The sequence below is a fragment of the Anolis carolinensis genome, chromosome 1, assembly GCF_035594765.1.
Source record: "Anolis carolinensis isolate JA03-04 chromosome 1, rAnoCar3.1.pri, whole genome shotgun sequence".
Taxonomy (NCBI): domain Eukaryota; kingdom Metazoa; phylum Chordata; class Lepidosauria; order Squamata; family Dactyloidae; genus Anolis; species Anolis carolinensis.
Genome location: NC_085841.1, coordinates 271,402,442 through 271,422,868, shown reverse-complemented (window position 1 = coordinate 271,422,868; position 20,427 = coordinate 271,402,442). Strand labels below are relative to the sequence as shown.

At 37.1% G+C, this 20,427-nt stretch overlaps 1 protein-coding gene across 13 annotated transcripts in view; it reads right to left on the bottom strand.

The window, feature by feature from the left end:
• Positions 1–20,427, bottom strand: part of sox6 (SRY-box transcription factor 6) — a 524,097-nt gene that overhangs the window by 10,441 nt on the left and 493,229 nt on the right. For 10 of the 13 annotated variants that reach the window (XM_016993151.2, XM_008107320.3, XM_062977163.1 and 7 more), the window contains 2 exons: positions 5,907–6,140; positions 2,226–2,442 (listed from right to left, as the gene is read on the bottom strand). In XM_016993151.2, the coding sequence (XP_016848640.1) occupies positions 2,226–2,442; positions 5,907–6,140 (451 nt within the window). The remainder of the gene's footprint in view (positions 1–2,225; positions 2,443–5,906; positions 6,141–20,427) is intronic. The other 3 variants (XM_008107317.3, XM_008107357.3, XM_003214736.4) reach the window with 1 other exon arrangement.

Genomic DNA, 20,427 nt, shown 5'->3' with positions numbered 1-20,427 from the left:
AAGAAAGCATTTTTAGATTAGATGTTTCTAAAAGCTTTTTCTTCACTCTGACATCAGGACTTAGCAAATCAAACACTTGTCATAGATATGTTTTAAAGAAAAGTTTAAAGATTGTTTCTAAAATTCTATAATTAGCCCGGAAAACATACAATAACCCTGTGATTCCGGCCATGAAAGCCTTCGACAACACAGTGTGCTACAATTATAGCAAGTTTCATACAAATAGCCCTAAAAATTAGAGAGAAAAAAGCCCCAGAATTGTCCACATTGGCACGAATGGGCAAATAACATAACGAAAAACTAACAAAATGTTTGGAATTTCAAATTAGATATGACACGGACCCCTTACTAATTTTTCAAAACACTTTAGAATCAAAGCAGCCATTGCCCAAATTTCATGTATACAAACAAAGCAGAATTTTGGCATTTCGCACATCTCTATTACCTACAGAGCTACTTAGCAGATCTGTGCATTCCTGTGTTCCTACTGTTTATACTATACAGAAGCCCCTCATTTTTCCCTTATATCAAAACACAACACACATGTACACATATGAGTATTTCTTCAGTTTGTGTTTGTGTCCCAGCAGCTATACTACAACTATTCACTAGTCTTCCACAGCTTTGAGAAGTTTTGCTCTTTCACTGGATAATTTGGCTACAGTAGCAATTTCCTTAAGGTATGGGATTCTGATCATTTTGAATATCTTAACCTCTATTCTAAATTGTTTCCTTGCAGGCTAAAGTCAGCCAACTATACTTTACTACGGGGTAGATGGGCCTATTGCTCATCATGTTTCAAACTCTCATCATATTTCCCGATATCAAGAATGATTTAGACCAAAATCCCTCTCTGCTGCAGGCTGCACCACAAAATAATTGACTGCAATGTGAGTATTATATGCCAAACCAGAAGCAAGGCACAGAACCAATCAGTCAAGGTCAATTATCTCCTTGCAAAGTCCATAATAAAAGAAGACTATTGTGATTAGAGGAATAAACAAAACACTGTAAGGTTAGAAGGATTCAAAATTGCCAAAAACAGAAATTACACCAAGCATCCAAAATATTTTTAGTTCTTGTTTCAGAAATGTCAGATGTAAATCATTTGAGAGAAATGTTGGCCAAAGACAGGGGATAGACACAGTAACATAGCTCAATATGTTGCTCAGAATTGCACTTTTAAACAACTACTTGAAAGTTCATTCCTGGTTTTATTCCTGGGAATCAGGAATTGACTACAGAATTGCATGAAACATAGTAGAAACCTGTTTAAAATCATAGCTCTGCAATGTAAGAGATCCACCAGGATGACATGAGGGAGTTACTAAACTTCTATAGGACATGGAGAAAAAACTGCAATCTGCAAAATTCAGAGGAGAATCAAGTAGCGAAGAAAAGTACTTGCCCATGACAGTGGGCCATATGGAAAACATGGTACTGATGTGACTACTGATGTCACCATTTCTGATTCAAAGTCAGCACCAGAGGTCAAAGAGTGTAGTAGTTATGATACCAACAAGAGAAGGATGTCTGTATCCTACTGCTCCAGGCAATTTTAATAAACCCTCTTATTTGTTTATATTTTTGTCTGTTTTAACAGCCCTGAGTTCAGCTATACTAGCCTCTTTCAAAGAGGGAATGTTAAGAAGTGATAGGGAATCATTGAATGTATTTCAAGAGCAACACAGGGTCAGGAAAAGGAAAGAAAAATAGTGGAGGGAAAAGAAGGTAAAGAACTCACATATTCCATTCAAGTAGGTAGCTGTTTAAACAGGTAGTTGTAGTTGCTAAAATTATACTCATCTGAATTCAACTGAAGCAGTTTCCTCAATACTTTTCCAAGGAAAATTATGCAGGTTTGTTTTTAATTACACAAAAGAGAAGGGTATTATCGAATTATATTGATTTTAAACAAACATACTAGCCATTCACAGTACTTGTGGTACTTGTGCCTATCAATGCAATAATCCATAAAACACTAGAAAGAGTTTGACCCTAAAAAAACTATGCAGTTGTTGTACTATTATTCCACTTTAGACTACATCCTATGGAATTCCGGGGTGTAGTTTCATGAAGCACTAGAACTCTCTGGGTGCCAATTCCAAATACCCTACCCTACACTGCGAATCCCAATAAACCATAGGATGATAGATTACAATACAGCAAAGATTCTTGGATGAGAGTCTGATCCTATTAGAAAGGAAAAGATGGGAACTACATACCCTACAGTAAAAAATTGTCTCATCTCCTGCCTTCGAGATCTCATTAGTTGTTTATATTCTCCAATACGCAGTTTCTTGCCATCAACAATGCAGGTGCGTTTTGGTCGAGGTTTATATTTGTAATTAGGATACTTCTCTAGGTGGATTTTACTTAGCCGTGCTTGCTCTTCGTAGTATGGTTGTTTCTCTTGGTTTGACATAGATTTCCAGCGGGAACCTGTATAGAAAAAATATATCAGTGAGCAAAACTCTCAGCCAGAGGTGGGCAAGCTGCAGCCCACCAAATATCAACTCCACACATTCCAACTTGCCTCCGAGCTCAATTCAAGATGCTGGTGTTGCTTTACAAAGCCCTAAACAAATTTGGGCTTGGATATCTGAGAGACTCCTCCTATATGAGCCTGCCATAAATTTAAGATCTTTAGAAAAGCTTCCGTACCATGTCAAACATCTCATGCAGCTAGGCTGGTGATTCCAGGTAACAGGACCTTCTTTGTAAAAGTGCCTCAATGACTGAATTCCTTGCCCAATGAAGTTAGGCTGGCCTCATCTTTTTTAAGCTTCCAGTAGGTAACCCGACATTTCTGCTACTCTTGATATTCAAAGATTAAAATTGCTATTTTAACTGTTTTAAAACTGCATTTTGGAATTGTTTTAAAGAGCATTTTGATTTGTTTAAAATGTTTTTATTATCTGTACATTAATAGGTTTTTATGTGTTCATTACCTCAGGTGACCTTGTGGGCAGAAGGTGATACAGAAGTATTTCAAACAAATAAAACGACTACTCTGGTTAGAGTTGATCCAAGTTGTAGTGTAACAATATCTGGAGAGCTGTGCTTTGTTCACACATTTTGAACCTAGAATGAGTATCCCTATAGGCGATATTCAAATATCCTGAAATAGTGGGCAATCCCTGGTAAAAATAAAAGAGCATGGAAGGCAACAACTTCTAGAGGGAGGTAACTTTCTTCCTGCCAGGTTATACTTGAATGTACCAAGCAAACCAGAAAGCTAGAATTCATCTTTAAGGTCTATAGTGTACTTTGTACTGAATAAATCCTGCAAATTTGTCTTTCAAATTCTCAAGCACTCTCCATTCAACCAGTGGGAACTAAACAGTCTACCAAGGAAATATTCTAACTGGTCACAAATGTAATATTACAGAAATAGACACCTCTATTGCATTTGTCAGAAAAAATTGATGACCTAAATTAGTCAAATGTTTTTGTAACATGGTTGGTAAGAACTAGTTTTTTAAAACTTTGATATTTTTCAGTTGATTCGAGATTGTACCTTTGAATCTCTAACAAGATCTTGACACTTCGAACAATAAAATACTTGACTGTCTACTTATTGGTGTTTCGTTTATTATACGATATACTATATACTAGAGAATTTGTAATTTCACTTACTTGTCTATCCCAGCTAGTATTCTATTCTATTGAGTCAATAGACTCTTTTTAAAACTCTTTAAGACTCTTTTTGCAAACTCTTTTTAAAACTGAAAATTCAAAAGTAACTTGACATTTAGAAGAGAAGCTATTATGCATTATGATTGTCCTAACAGATGCAGTATATTGAGCTAAACCTAATGTAGTATCTGAAATAAAGTGGAAAAATACAATTGCAATGCTCTTCACTAGGCACTTTAATTACTATAAACATTAATCACCAATTGCACTAATAAAAGATGAAAAATACAGCACAGTTTACAAAGGACGAAGGAAACTATTTAGGTAGGTTGCATTGTTTATGGAGAGCAACCTAAACAGTGAAGAAAGACTATTACAAAAAAAATTAAAAGAACTTTCAGCTGGGTAAAATGATTACAGCTGCGGCAAACATGGATGGAAGCTATTCTTCTATCCTGAGCTTTCCTACATCAACAAATGGAAAAGTTGTATAAATATTATCCAGAGTCAGCAATACTCTGTTGTCAGTTTTAATATTTCAAACTCTTTTTTTGTCATTGTCCTGGAAAATATGTACAGATATTATGTGTAAATTGACACTCTTTCTTTTGCTTGCTCTCTCTTTTCCTTTTTGGTGGTGGTTGGGAAACGCCTGGCAGGTTATACCACTGTTTAAAGAATATACGATCGCTGGCACTTCTGAAATATTTATTCTGAATGTTTACTTTTAAATGAATACTGTTACTATACTTGTAGTAGGGTTTTTTCTTCAAAGAATGCATACAAATAATATAGATTCCACATAGTTGCCAAAAACTGGAACAGTAAAGGTTTTATACAAAACTGAAAGGCTATTCATACAACTTACTAAAAATGGTAGACAAATATGGGAAGTTCTATGTAAAACACCACAAGTTTTAAGAACAGAGCTACATTTATTTCTACAGATTTTTTTCAACATTGAGAGAAGAAAAAAGGTAAGAAAGAAATGCGGTTTTGTTAAAATGCTTAATAATGTGTTATAAAATCATTACAGATAAAATTTGATTGTTACTATTATTTATTATGAGCTAACGTTAAGTGTGCCTATCACTTAAAAGACTTGGTGGGCAAATATCAGGTTAAACGTTTTGCCACTCATTCTTATGTGTTCCTAATACTCCAGAGGGGTCTATAACTCTAATTCAGTAGATTTATAATTGCAAGATAAAACATGAGAACTGGCAAGTCATATATGATGTTTGTTAAATTATATTTTTCTAAAGAATTAAGTAAAGTGAATGAGATGCTTCAGCTTTGTATTCCCAAGACATTTCCATGTTTTTTAAAGAATTAGTTCAGCACTGAATACCAGCAATCCTTGATATGAAATATGCTGACTATACACTCTACTAACTTCTGCAAAAGCTTGCCTTTCTCCAGTATAACATTTTTTCATTGAGCTTTCACTTGCACAAAGTTCACATTTCTAATTCATCCTGATTTCTAATAAGGGCTCGTATTAGGAAAATCCAAAGGAAATGCAAGGTTTTCTATTAGCATACAGTTTATCCTGATTACTTTTTTCTATGTAGCCCTTTCTCTCTATTCTAACAAAGATTGTATCAATATTTATTTATTTATTTATTGGATTTACAGTCAGGTCTCCATATTCACTGGGATTGGGGGGAAAGGGCCCTCATGAAAGAGAAATACGGTGAATAAACTTCCCTGGGCATTTCTAGTTCTTCTAATGTGACTGTATGGTCATTTTCCACTGGAAGCTGACCACAGAATCACATTCAAGAACCAAGAGAGACATTATCTCTAGAAATCCCTAGGTCCTAAAGCATGACTGGAGAAAGTTGACCACAGAATCACACTGGAGGACCTAGAAATTCCTGGAGAGAACCTTTTTAATCTAATCATGAATAATTGAATTCACAAAAACCAAAACTGCAAATGCAGAGGGACAACTGGATAGCTCATCTTTCTCTCAAGATAGGATTCAAAATGGCTATGCACATGTCCCATATAACACCTAACTGTATGTACCTTCTTTTCAGTGTATAAGCTGATTCAGAGAACTATGAACAGAGCAATTGTGCTACAGGAAAGCAAAAGCTGAAACATCCAAGGTTCCACAACGATCTATTGCTATTCTGAGATATGCAGGTTTGGCAATTAACATGCTTGCAGTCTTCTGGAATTCACTTGGTCTCTCTGATTTACAAAACCAAACTATTATTTCCTCTAGACATTAATAACTAATTGGGAAGTTTACTTACCAAGGATTTTGCTAATATTGGAGTTGTGCATGTCAGGAAAAGCTTGGAGGATTTTTCTGCGTTCGTCCTTTGCCCAAACCATGAATGCATTCATTGGTCGTTTGATATGGGGCTCACTGCTGCTTCGGCCTCGGGCATCCCGGTAGACTCGTGCTTCAGCCACAGTGGCGCCTCCTGTTGGCCAACAATAATACTGCTGTAGTTTAGCTGCAGAGCCATTCATTGCTTTACTTCCTGTAATATCAGGGCAGGAAGAAACAAGATGGATGCAAACATTATTATATTGTCTGGATTGTGGGATTACTACCAATGCCCTGCTGTTTTTCAGTTCTCACTTTCTGCTTCCAGATTGATGAATCAAGGAAATCCCAGATTCACTTACTTGAATTTAGTAATGTTATTTCCTGTAATGCCACTGGAAACGGAAAAAACTGAGAAATTCAGAGATCAGGTCATGATGACTTGCCTTAATAAAATTATATATTGGCATATTAAAATGCCCCACTGGAAAAAATGTGCCAACTGCTATGCCATCCCAACTTGAGAGAGAAATGTGCCAACTGCTATGCCATCCCAACTTGAGAGAGAAAAGACAAGGATCTCTCTCTCCCCTTGGAAAAGCAACTTTTTGCAAGAAACATTTCTGTGTAAAAAGCCTTTTTGTGGGGGGAATTCATAACATTTTAGCAAAATTTTATAAGATGCTTTTAATTAAGGTTATTGCTTTCATGGCGACAATACTATTCACACAGCTTAATACGCACAAGAGACAGCTGTACCAATGGGAGTTACAACATTTATCTAAGTTCTTGTAATCCTTGACAGAAATATTTTGCAAACATTTGACAGACTAGGCAATCATTTGCATGGTAAGAAAATGCTGCAAATAATTTTAAACTTAAAAGTTTTTAAAACAACGAAGAGTATTCTTCAGACGCAAAAATTATGGTGAGACTGAAAAAAATGAACTGCATTTCAGATGCCTCCCTACAGATTCAAATACATATACTATAAATCACTAAAATTTTGTTGACTTCACTGTGGAGGAATGATTTACATTAGCTCAAGATTTAAATCAGTATTTTAAATGATGTAGAACCCTAACTCTGCCAAATTATTGTAAAACAAGAACAACAACCCTGCTGCAATTTAAGATGCACAATAATTATTTTTGTTTTTTCTGTGCAGGCAATTCATTTTTATGGATAAAATCTTAAGACAGAGGATGCATAACTAATATGATACCTTTCTGCCACTGTGCCCACAGTACATTAATTTCATTTTAAATGCACTGACCATACAGGATAAATTGATTTCACTTTATATGGTTTTGACAGCCATGTTTATTGTACAGTGAAATGCAGTATAGCTTCAAGCTGACAATATCCATCAACACAGGGCAATATGCTGACTGTTGGGCCAGATGAAGACATACATTACCCTGGAAGCAAAACACTTATTTAGATGTGACACTGTCTTCTCCAGAGCATCACCACTGTAATTTATGAAGCCCCCAATGCCATTACTTTGAAACTGACAGCAGTTCTGCAAATGCGTGCAGATAAAAGATGACAGGTCTGCTGTGAATGTCAGATGCAGAAGTATTTCAATAGTGCCTAAGCTTAACTACTGTGCCATGTGGGGTTGGCATTTACTAGCTGTAACTATTACTGCAGCCTTTCTCTCATAATGCCAAGTAGATTATAATACACTTGGCACCTTATCCAAAACCAATAGGGTCAAAGTAGAATCTGTTGAAGATCAACACCTGTTAGACTGAGCTCTTCATATACAGTTTCTTTTAGAAACCATAGCAGTTCTGTTGCAATTATCAGCTTGCTCTCCCCTCCCACTTGTGAGTGTGAAATCATAGGAATCTGCAGGCACAATAATTTCAGATTCATTTTAGAAGTGAATGAAAGGCCCACCATCCATCCCAACTTCCAGTTCCCTGGCCTCCGAAGAAGAGAGGAAGAGGCAGGAAGAGCTCCACCATATTTAGGTCTGGACGCAGATAAATAGTCCTTCATACCAACTGTCACTGTTGTGTCCTCAAAGGGAGAGAAGCAGAGACAATTCTGCTGAACTCAAATCCCTTCCCCACTGCCATTCCCTTTTCCTTACATGTCATATCGTAATTAGATTGGAAACCTGAGGGAAGATAACTGTCAAATTAGCAATTTGTAAGATACTCTGAGATCTTTCGTTGCTGGAGAGCAGAGTATAATTACTTTATTTATAGATTAAATAAATACCCTTTACATTCTAGAATGTGTGAACCAGTGGTACACAACGTGTGGACCCTCCAACTGTTTGAAACTCCAACTCCAAGAAATCCTAGCCAGCTTGTCTAATGGTCAGAAATTTTGGGAGCTGAAGTCCCAAACACCCAGAGGGCCACAGGTTGTGCATCACTAGTGTAAACCATGGCTGAAAAATCAACTACATATACTATATACTGAGATTAATGTATTGGTATCTTTTTACATCTGTGCTTATACTTTCTCAAAAGGAAACATAAACATTTATACAAGGATTTAAGACAGGTCATAACCACAAAATAAATCAACCCATCAGCAGACCCAAGATGTAAAAAGTAGGCCTGCAGGAACATATTGAGTGCCAGAACATTCTGGCTCCTCCTTGAAGTCCAATTTATGTCAATTTGCTTTTACTCCATTCTCCAGATTTTATTTTATTTTTTTAAAAATCTTGCCATAGTTGCATAATTGTACTGGTTCTGTTGGTTCACAATTATGCAATTGTGCCCTCAATTTGCAAGAAATGCCAATACTGCATAATTGTAGGATAAAGTAAAAGCAAAAAGCATTAAACTGCATACATGAGCGATGGAGGATGGACATGGATATAAAAACAGGGTCAAGCAAAGCAGTAGAGAAGAGTGTGGAAATGTGCATCACTGAAGAACCCTATAATGTTACTGGAGATAAGGCGTGAAAGTGGTTGTTTCCATACCGGCATGCTTCTATTTGCTTAAATTACACAATTGCTGCAAGACAGATACGATAAACCAGTTAATATAAAATAGCAGGGGTATTTAGAATTTATTTTCATTTCAAAACATCTTATGAGTTCATTTTAATGAGAAGCCAGTTGGCAACCCAGGGCTCATTTTGTGCTCTCAACCAATACATGGGAGAGCATTACCAAACAGGGTTCATGTGATACCATTGTCTCAGCACCATTCTTCCAGACAGTCTTTTGTAATGGAACATAATTAATATGGGGGCTGTCCTAATTCTTTGGCAGGCAGGCTGAATCAGCATAACAGCCACTCAAAAAGCTTCTGGTATGAAAATACTTACCCAACACCATTGAAAGATTTTACTAGGGTGATAAATACATTAAGGCAATTGAGTTTCTTATTAGGTATTAACAATTGCCTTGGCTTAGGCTTAACGCAGGTGAATACTATACCTTCATTCACTTCTGTTGTAATCAAAATGACAGAAATATTTAAAGAACACAAACGGTGAGTTATTTGGAGCTATTGTATCCTGAGGCACATTTATGTAAGTAAAAAAGAGATGAATTCCTACCCTCAAGGCATTTATTTTATTTCAGTTTTCTTTTGTTAAGAAACAATTCTTAATTAGAGTCGTAAATTACAAACAGACCAAGAAAGTCATGAAATTTCTATCTCCATCTGCCTTGAGCAAGCCTACACTTGAAGTATTTGGAAATGAAGCCAGTAAAACCTTGAACTTCTTTACTTGATCATGAGTGGATATTTGTATCTCAGCCCAAGGGCTGCCACAAAAGAATGTATGTTAAATGAGTTTCTGCAAATAATTAACAGTCAAGTAATACGCTTGTGCTCCTTAAGCATTTCACCACTCCAGGAGGATGTTCAGCATACTGCAAATTACAAAGAATGCTCTAGCATATAGCATGCCATTTATTATAATAGTAATCAATAATTAAGTATTATTCAGTAAGGCAATAGTAATGAGGAGGGGAAGAAACAGTCACAGATTCAAGTTGCATACTTCTTACAAGCCACAGATAACAAGTGATTTTGGATTCCAAATAATTGTGAAAGCACTTTAATGTCTCTGACATAGTAAAAAAAAAAAATCAAAAATCTGCCTAGGGGTTTTCAGCAAGTTTTGCAATCCGATTTATTCTGAGTTCCCAGTTACAAGAGCAAGCTATTTGGAAAACAAAATCAGTTAAAAGGAAAATGTAACTAGTTATAGAAGAAAAACAACAGTGGAAACTTTTATAGAGGTAAAGGTTTAGTTCTGTCTCAAGAAAAAAAAGACAGTTCCAGCAAAAACTCAATGGTAGTTTATAGGCCTCCCAAGGATGCTTGGAGGAACACAGCTGATGTCGAAAAGTTTTTTTTGTTCCAAACAGTATGCAGAAAATGCACTCACTGGAGACAAAATAAAAACACTTGTTTGTCTTTAATGACTAACAGGCCATTTGCAAGTGTACTGCTTATAAAGCGGTCACAGAAACATACTTTGACTTCTGGAATTAGGAATCTGGTTAGAATTCAAAATTGCTAGAAAAGTATTAAGATTTGGCTGTGGAAATGGCTTAGAGCTCTGCTCCACAACTCAGGAAATCCTAGAGCTCCTGGCAGTGATTTGAGATTTTTTTTAATTCCAGTCTTTTGCTCACTATACAGCTGAGCTTTACATATCCTGATGCTACTGCATAAGAAGACTGACGGTGACAGACTGAAACTTAAATTTGAAAACTCTCAGTTGTCCACTGAACTGGTCTTTTATGCAATGCTTGCACCTTCTTAAAACATGGCTTCCCAAATTTCCAAAATCATAAAAATGAGATCTGTCAGGGATTCCTTGGAGTAAGCACACAGTAGTGTCAGACTACAAAATGCTGGACAATCTATTTTGGTGGCTTCGTATGTATGTAAAACAACACAGGGGACACAACTGAGCCCTGACAAACTTCACTGACCAAGAGACAAGGGGTCAATCAGGGCTTCCCCAACACCATATTCCAAGAACCACAAGGAATGTAATCCTCTTGTTCATTTTCCAGCAAAGAATCAAGCTCTAAAATTACATATTCCTCAAACAATGGACTTTAGAATGGTATGGAAAAAAATTCCATACCATTTACATTTCAAATTCAAGAGAACATAGGAAAATGTTTCCCTTTATATTATTATCAGAGAGAGAGGTTACAGCTTTCTTTCAACATGATTAGGCTTACTAATACAATTTATTCATAGAATCATAGAATAATAAAGTTGGAAGAGACCACATGGGCCATCCAGTCCAACCCCCTGCCATGCAGGAAAAGAACAAAGTACTACTGACAGAGGGCCATCCAACCTCTGTTTGAAAGCTTCCAAGGAAAGAGCTTCCACCACACTCAGAGTCAGAGAGTCAACTATAATTATTCACTATTATCAATAATAACTATTCAACTATAATTGATTGCTATTTCAACTTGTGATAAAACTAGCTTTTTGTAATGTACGCAATTTTCTGCAGTATAAATAAAATATAATGTTCCATGGTTGCACTATAGTTTCTCAGTAACAGCTTAATACATCTATTGTTGTTGTTGTTGTTGTTGTTGTTGTTAATAAGGTCTACTGCAAGCTTTGTATTTGCATTGGATGACCGAGCCAGCCTATATCCAGACTCTGTGAGATTCTCATGTATTAAGTCAACATGATTGTTCATGATTATTCATTTTGTTTGTTTGTTTGTTATAACTGAAAGAGAACTGTGTTCCTAACTGCATAAGAATCTCATGGGCCAAATTAGTAGATCCGACATAGCAGATATGACAATTGCGGGATTCAGTCACCAGCACCATTGTGGCCTCCACCCTTCACCCACCCTCTCTCAGCATGCTTTGCACTTTGTTTCAAACTCATAGGCTCACAGGGAGGGGGGGGGCAAGATCCAGGTCATAGCTGGGAGGATAAAAACAGCTGCCAGGAATCTCTCCTGGAGTCACTTTCCAGCTTGTGGCCCACTCTCTAAAGTGGTATGTTTTCTAGGTTGTTCATGGTGGTTTACCTTTCTCACAGTTTTGGGGTGGGTTGACATGGGTCCTGTATCTAGAATTAGGATATCTGTGCTCTTCTGGTATTGGTCACAGGGAGGGGTGGGCGTCTCTTTCCAGCCTTCAAGGGTTGTGCCCTCAAGGCAGCCAGCAGGACAGATGACTCTACCCATATAATCCATGGGTTCGAACTGGATCTGGAGCATTGAACTCATCAATATAAGGGAGGTTAGTCAATGCCAAGATCCAGGTCAATAAACCTTTATTGTCAGCTGTAACCAATGAAATTGTAACCTTTTAAAAATGTGTACATGTGGTTATTCCAGACAGAGCAATCTCACCCTGAACATGCAATTAGATGCGGCTCTGAGTCCCCTTTGGGGTGAGAACGGCGGGATATAAATATGGCAAATAAATAAATAAATTTCTTTAAAATATTTTTTAAATCAAAGTCTCTCCCATCACTAGAGTTTATTATAGAAAATGCTGGTGCAACAGTAACATAGTTGAAGAAACTGCATTGTGGTGTGTGAAGCTGTTCTTTAATCTGGAATAGAACATCTATTTATCAAATTCCAAAGTATTGGGGATGGCTGAAAAAACCAAATGCACTTCATCTTGTCCTATTAATAAAGTATTATTTGGCTGGGATTCAAAGATCAAATGTTTCTGGAAGGAGAACACCTCATTTTGAACTTGAATAAAGTGCATGACTGATGTCTAGAATCATTCGAATATTTAGGCAAGTTGTATTCATTTTATTATTGCTATCCTTGGCATACACCATAACAAGGAAATAATAAAAAAATAATAAAAATGAATAAAGCAAACACACAACTTGGAAAACACAGTGCTTTTTTAGTCTAAACAAAATAAGTGATAATATGACTGAGAAGAAGCTAATTTTCTACAGGGAGGGAACTATACAAGTCCTTAGTAGTAGTGATGCTGTGAACAAGCATTGTGGAGATAATTCATCTTTTTTTCCCGATTTCAGATTCCATTCTCTCCAAACATCAACAAGAAGAAACAAAGGGAATTCCCCAAGGTTAGCTCTGAGGAAACATAAACCTCTAATTCAATAAACTCTGCTACTGCTCTGAAAAGGGCCTTATTATTGCAACATCCATATGGAGTCAATTGGACATTAATGACTAATCAATCCCTCCCCTTTCTATTCTACTTATAGTGTCACAAACCATGTTTAGATTAGACCATTTCCTGCTTAGGATCGCTCAAGCTGTCTTTTGTTCTTCCAGGGCTGCTCTGATGGAGGCGGCTTAAACAAACACACAGTCCAAGTGGCACAGGAGTTATAAACTGCCATATGTGAATGAACAAAGAGGCTATACTAAAGCCTTTTGTGGTATTTGTTAATGTTTTTCATCTGAGCTTAAAAGACCTAATGACTTTGTGGTGAGCTGATGCATGTGGCTCGTGGCTTTGCAAAATGAAGGAAATTCTAGCCACTTAGATTTCTTCATATATTTTCCACTGTTCCTTGAGCTCAGTTTTGATGGCAGCGCGTTTACTGTTGTCATAGAATTACATTTGTTTTACACTGGCAAGTATGGTTCTCCCTCCCTCACTCACTTTCTTGTTCTTAAGAATAGGTTCTTTCATATGGAGGGAAACATTATACCTACAGAATTATTCTGCTCTTGACCATTTGGAAAGCAACATTCTTTTTTTTTTTCTATCCGCTAGGTTAAAGAAAAAATGAAGCATTTTAAACAGCTGTCACATCCACCAGCTTTTATTAGCAATGGCTGGTGATTATTTTACTAAACTGTAAAACTACTTTAAATAAACTATTTATAGCTCGCCAAAAACAATGATAAATACTAAATTCCATTAAACCTGGGTAATAAATAATTACTTTTTAGAAATGCAGCTATAATACTAACCAACCAACATAACATGTTGAGACTTGGAACTGTAATTGGAAAGAATTACTGCTTAAAAGCAATTTTTAAAACTCTATGTATCACCCTTGAAAGGCTTGCTGTTAACTTTAGCCTCAGTAGCATGGGGTAACCTGTCCTTGGCCTCATCTACACTGATCACATAATCCAGTTTCTGAATTCAGATTATCTGATTTAATGTAGATTATATGAGTCTACACTGCAATATAATCCAGTTTAAAGCAGATAATCTGCATCCAGAAACTGGATTAGATGGCCGTGCAGATGGAACCCTTATCTATGTATACACTGCAGTCCAGACACCATATCCTCTTGAGAATAAACACTAAAATCATAATGGGAAAAGAGTATCAAATCATAGAACACATAATAGCAGTTCTACACCCAGATCACATGTTACTTTTGAACAAGCAACTGAAGTGACTTCATGTGCATCTGGCACATCATTTCTGGGCACATATTATGCAATTTTGTGGTGTGGAAAAACATCAAAACACAGTTTTCTCTACTGATTATGTGAATACTTGAGGAATACTTCCTTCTTCCACAGAACACATATATACTTCAGAAAATCCACTAGGGGTGTTAATCTTCACTTATTATATTCTCGTTAGTACAGTAGAGTCTCGCTTATCCAAGAAATGAACATTAGGGGAATTCCGAGTTCTTTACAGCAATATTTATCACCAAAAAATTGTTGAATTACAGACTTTTTACACCAGATAAGCAAGATTCTCTAGACCACTGCTTCTTAAACAACCCCAAATGGGATCCCCTTAGCTCAATGTTAGGGTCACAAAAAAAACTGACAACAGTAAATCAGTTAGCAACAACATGCAGTGTTACTGTTTGTAGTGTACTCCCATCTGCAAATGCTTCCTCTATATTTCATAAACAGAGGAATCAGCTTGTTCAGCAAGCCTCGCAAATGCTGATTTTACGCCTGTTTTGTATACCTATATACCTGGGGTCATGTAAAAATTAATTCAGCAGAAAGGGGCCAAGAGTGCAAAACGTTTAAGAATCCCTGGTCTAAACAATGTAGTCCATTAAAATAGAAAAATTAATTTTTAAAAAAAACAACACTGACAGAACATATAGAGACCAATAAAATCCTAGAGCATGTGAAACCAAAATAAAACCAGTTGCAAAATTAAAGAATGTTCATGTTGATAAACACAGAAATGTTATCTTGAAGTGTGTGGCAGTAGAAAAAGGTTTTCAACTAACCAAAACTATCATGGTGCAAGTCCTCCTTGCGAGCCTCTCTGGGGAAGATCTCTGTTACTTAGCTCCCTATCTCATTTAATAGAGGAGGATGTTGGTAGAGCCCCTAAAATGAGTTCATATAGAAACTCTGAAAGACTGTAGAAGAGGGAGAGAGCAGGGATTACAACTCTGCATGCTCTTTTCCCTCTCCCACCTCATGCATCAATACAAAACATTCATTGCATTCCTTATCTCTCCCTCTTTCCAGGAGGGTAAATACTTAGCATTCGCTGTTCCAGATGGTGTAAGGTAAGAAGCCAAAAGTGTATGAAGAGATAGTCCTCAACATAACTTAGCTCTAAGATGAGAAGAATGAGCTGTTGTTATAAAAAGGTTATACCCTCAGAGATTTTACTACAGCCTACAGAATTTTTGGTGTGAGCTCTTCCCTCATTTTCACCTTGTTCAAGCAATGCCTTTTATAGTAAGCCCTCCACATTGGCTGAAGCTAAGTGGGGTAGGACTCCGCAAAAGTGGGAAAAAAACTACTTTTTTTACTTGAGAGAACACTTTTCTAGAAATCTCTAGATCAGTGGTTCTCAACCTGGAGTCACCAGATGTTTTTGGCCTTCAACTCCCAAAAAGCCTAACAGCTGATAAACTAACTGGGATTTCTGGGAGTTGTACGCCAAAAACATCTGGAGACCCCAGGTTGAGAACCACTGCTCTAGTTCCTCCAGTATGACTTTATGGTTAGAAGTTGACCACACAATTGCATTGGAGAACCTAGCAATTCTAAGAAAGATGTTCCCTCAAGGAAGCTTTTTCAAAAGTTGACCATACAGTCACACTAGAGGACATCTGAATTCCTAGAGAAACATTTTAATCAAATCTGTAAATAATTAAATTCGCAAAAATCAAATGAACAAAAGTGCAAATGTGGAAGGTTGACTATATATTAAAAGCCTGAAGGATCTATGTTTTGCCAAAAGACAGCACAAAAGCTTCCTCCAAAAATATAGTTTTGGTTGTATTCTTCAGTGATTACAACTAATAATTAAAGATCAAAATTAATATTTTCCATTATTAGCTAAAATTATAACAAAGGCAGGGAAGAAGTTTAGTTCCCAACAATGATCACACTTTGGTGGTTGGGCAAATTTGCAGTGGTTGCTTGTTAGAAATAATAGGTGGGGGGTGAACATACATCCCATTGACAAGGGCACTCCTACAGTACTTTCAATGAGAAGCTATAGATGGGACACATTTTATAGCCAGTTATTTTCTCAGCAATTTTCTGTCTGAGCCATATGCAGATTAAAGGCTTGGGACCAGAATATTCATATTTGCCAGTATGCTATAGCCAAAGGCTTCTATGGAGAGATTGTCTTCAGGCATACAGAATGGGAAAGTTATTCTTCTGCAATGAAGCAGGAACAGCATTCTTGTATCTCTGAAAATAGAAATTCCCCCTCCTCTAAAGGATAAAAGAGTTTGTAAAATATGTCTAAAGAATACAATTGCTGTACTTTCACAAGTGTAATGGAAAGAAGTATAGCACAGCTAGGAAAGGAGTGTGAAAGCCTAAGCCAGTACAGGATCTATGTGTTATTTCATCTGAAACACTTTAAAATAATATTTTCACTTATAATCAATACGTGGGCAGCCACAAAGAGAGAGACAAGGAATGAACAGAGAACAAAAGCTAGCATTTCATGATTCCTTCCAGAAATATTTCTTTGTTTTTCCGATGACTTTTTCAGTTCATGCTATCCGTCCTTTCTCAACTGTTATAGCAACTCTTCCAAATATTTATATGCCACAGATATTGGCAACGTGAGACATTTGCTCCCCTGTATTTTATGAAACTGTCACAAAAGTAAATGATGCTTTGTCATGCATGGGCTTCCTGCTGTTTACACCTCAACGGAGTGGAGTGTTAAACAAGTTACCTCACACTTTTGGCTTCTGTTGGCAGGCTGCCACATTTGATTGGCTTGCAGAGAACCCAGTGTCTCATTCAATCTCTGTTTCTTTCTCTTCTCTGTCAGGTGAAAATCCGACCTTTTTTGTCTCATAAAAGGGATGAATGGCAATGTATGTGAGGGGGATTTTGCTGCTGATGCTCACACAGTAACTGTGGCTATGTCACTTGAGTTATACAGCTTCCATCAGGTGTCTACCAAGTTCAACTATTACTTGGAAGCTAAGTGTTCCGTCCCCCAGAGGTTTGGTTTGCATTTTTTCATAGTTGCAGAAAATAGCTCCTGTTTGCATCTGTTCCAGGGTTGCTGCAGATTCTGCAGCACTCTGCTAGTCAACCATTAGCAGAGTTTGTAGCCTGTTTGCAAAGCTTTGCTGCTTGCAGCCTGCAAATCCATCTTTTTGTTCTGGAGACCACCCCTTTTCCTGGGGAAAGAAGGCTCCATTTTGAGAAGCCTCTTGCCTTCTAGACTGAAAAAGAAAAAACTTAGATGTGCTTGCGTGGCCAAGCCAGGCCAACTCTGACAAAGCCATCATAAGTACTGACCTGCCTTTAAAACCGGTGCGGAGCATAGACAGGGAAAGACTTGCTATTTCTTAAAATAATAGCTTAGCACTGGGGCAGAGAATATCTCAGCATTTCTCTGCCACTGGAAGAAGTTCTACCTACTTCGCCTCAAAAACTAGCTTTGAGCTTAGATAGTTATAGACCTGCTCTTTCTGATAGCTCAGGGCTAAGGTAAAGAGGATCTCAGGATCTCTTTGCCTTTGGAGGAAGTTAAACCAGCAACTAAAGGGGGAAAGCAAGAAAGGAACATCTGCAAGGTTTTATAAGTTGACTGTTTATATTTGCAACCTTAACTACGTGTGCCAAGTCTGCCATGGACTTTGTGAAAATAAAATTTTGTTTGATTGTTCAACTTGAAGTGCCTTTGGTTACTGGGATTTCCAGAGCTTCTAAGTAAGGCCCCTGCAGTTCACCTGGGCAAAGGAAGAAGCACATCTTAAAGCTTTAAAAGGTGCCTGGGTGTGACAGCATACTAAGCAAGATGTATAAGTCACTTGAGCTTGCCCCACTCCTGTGTAACATGTGAACCCAAGGTAAGTCATACTAACAGGGTAGATTTCTGGGCAAATGGAGGCTTATCTGCTCTCTATTTGTCATACATAGAGGAGTAGGGCTACTACTATCTTAAAATGAAATGAAACTGATCTGGAGCCCTTTCACACTACATAGTTATACCACCATGGCTGCATCTTGTGGAATTCTGGGTGTTGTAGCTTGGCAGAGAATTCTAAGTATCTCTCCATAAACTACAAGTTGCGTGATTCCATAGGATGTTGTCATAGCAATTAATGTGGAATCACAGTGTTACAAATGTGTGCTGTGAAGAAACCTATGAGATTTGACATTAGTAACTATTAACCTGAGCAGCATTCTCATATTTTGTTGAGTAGTTTAGGCTTAAAGCAGGAGTGGAAATTACCGATATTATTGAATTACAGCTCCCATCATCCTTCACCTCAGCTATCCTAGCTAAACAATTTTAGTTGTAGGCCAACAAAATCTGGAAAGCAATAATGCATAAATCCTAAAACTAATAGGAGGGAAATATAATTCTTAGAACGTAGGGTCAGTATACACTATAGAATTAATGCTGTTTGACACCACTTTTCCTGCTATGCTCAATGCTATGGAATTATGGGACTTGCAAGGTCTTTAATCTTATCTGACAAAGAGTGCTGGTGTCTCACCAAACTAGAACTCCCAGGAATCAAACTGCAGTAATTCTACATTGTAAATGAGCCCTTAATCCATCTGTGTAAGGGCCAAACTAGATGCTGCAGAGTTTTCCTTTCTGCCTTCAGAAACACACTGGAGGAGGTGACAAGCTTTCACCCGTGCTTTTTTCCAATCAGAATCATAAATTATATCTGTACTTCCCTATGAGATATCATCATCATCATCCTGCTCCTCTCCCAGTTTGGGACTTAAAATGGATTATAATAAAATAATAAAATATACCAAATACACCAGTTAAAATATAATTTACCTACTGTATTTCTTTGGTTCTAAGATGCACGTTTCCCCCCATCTCTGAAAATGTGAATCGTCTTATAATTACAGGTGTGTGTGTGTGTGTGTGTGTGTGGGTAAGGTAAAGGTTTTCCCCTGACATTAAGTCAAGTCGTGTCCGACACGGGGGGTTGGTGCTCATCTCCATTTCCAAGCCGAAGAGCCAGCATTGTCTGTAGATGCCTCCAAGGTCGTGTGGCTGGTATGACTGCATGGAACGCCATTACCTTCCCGCCAGAGCGGTACCTATTGATCTCCTACATTTGAATGTTTTCGAACTGCTAGGTTGGCAGAAGCTGGGGCTAATAGCAGGAACTTACTCTGCTCCCTGGATTCGAACCGCTGAGCGCTTTTTCTGTTGGTGGTATTTAAATCTGTGTGTCTTACAACTGATGGAGTCTTAGAATCAATGAACTGCAGTATTAAGCACGCAAATAAACTAATATAAAATCTGAGGGGGAATTTCAATAAAATTTTCAAATAATGCTTGTCCCACATCCTTGGATTGGTAATCTGATCCATATCTACCCTGCAACTCACTGTAAAAGAATGTTGTAATTATAATTACTGCATAGATTAAAAATAATATTTCTCATGTCTAATTGTTTATCTGGGTTTTTTAAACAGCAAAAGAAGATAACTAATCTTCAGCTCTGGATAGTAAAGGGTTATTTTTTTGTGTTATCCCTAAAGAATTCCAAAAATAAGTTAAATATATGTTCAAACTCAAGTCACTTATAGCAGTCTGGACAATTACAGGAACTGCTCTAAAACTGGTATTGGAACATGTATCAATTTTGAATTAAATATGCTGTCCTCATTTATGAAGAGAACATAAAACTGTTTCACTTCAGTAAATGTTAATTGTGCTAATTGTTGGAACTATTTTATAGCTTTTCAGTGGAAGATTATAATATAAAAATAAATTATAAGAGCTCCAAACAACATTTTCTCATGTTAGGTCACTTCTAAACTATATAGAAGAACACTTAATTTTAATTTCCATTAATGTGTTTGACATATATTGACCAAGGACAGCTTGTTTAAATCTGGTGTGGATGAAACCCACCAAACGTCTGTCTTAGAACACATTAGAGTCAAATAGATGGTCTTTCATTACATCATAACATAAATATATATTTTTCCTATAAAAGAATACACTTAGATGCTGAATTCCAGTCAATTGCCAAAATACTGTTGGCATGCCAAGAGTGAATAAAAATACAATCTGGGGCTATTAACTCTTTATAGTCCAAGCTGTGCTATCCTAACAGATCTGCTCCGGCAGTTCTCTCATCACTGCTTTTTG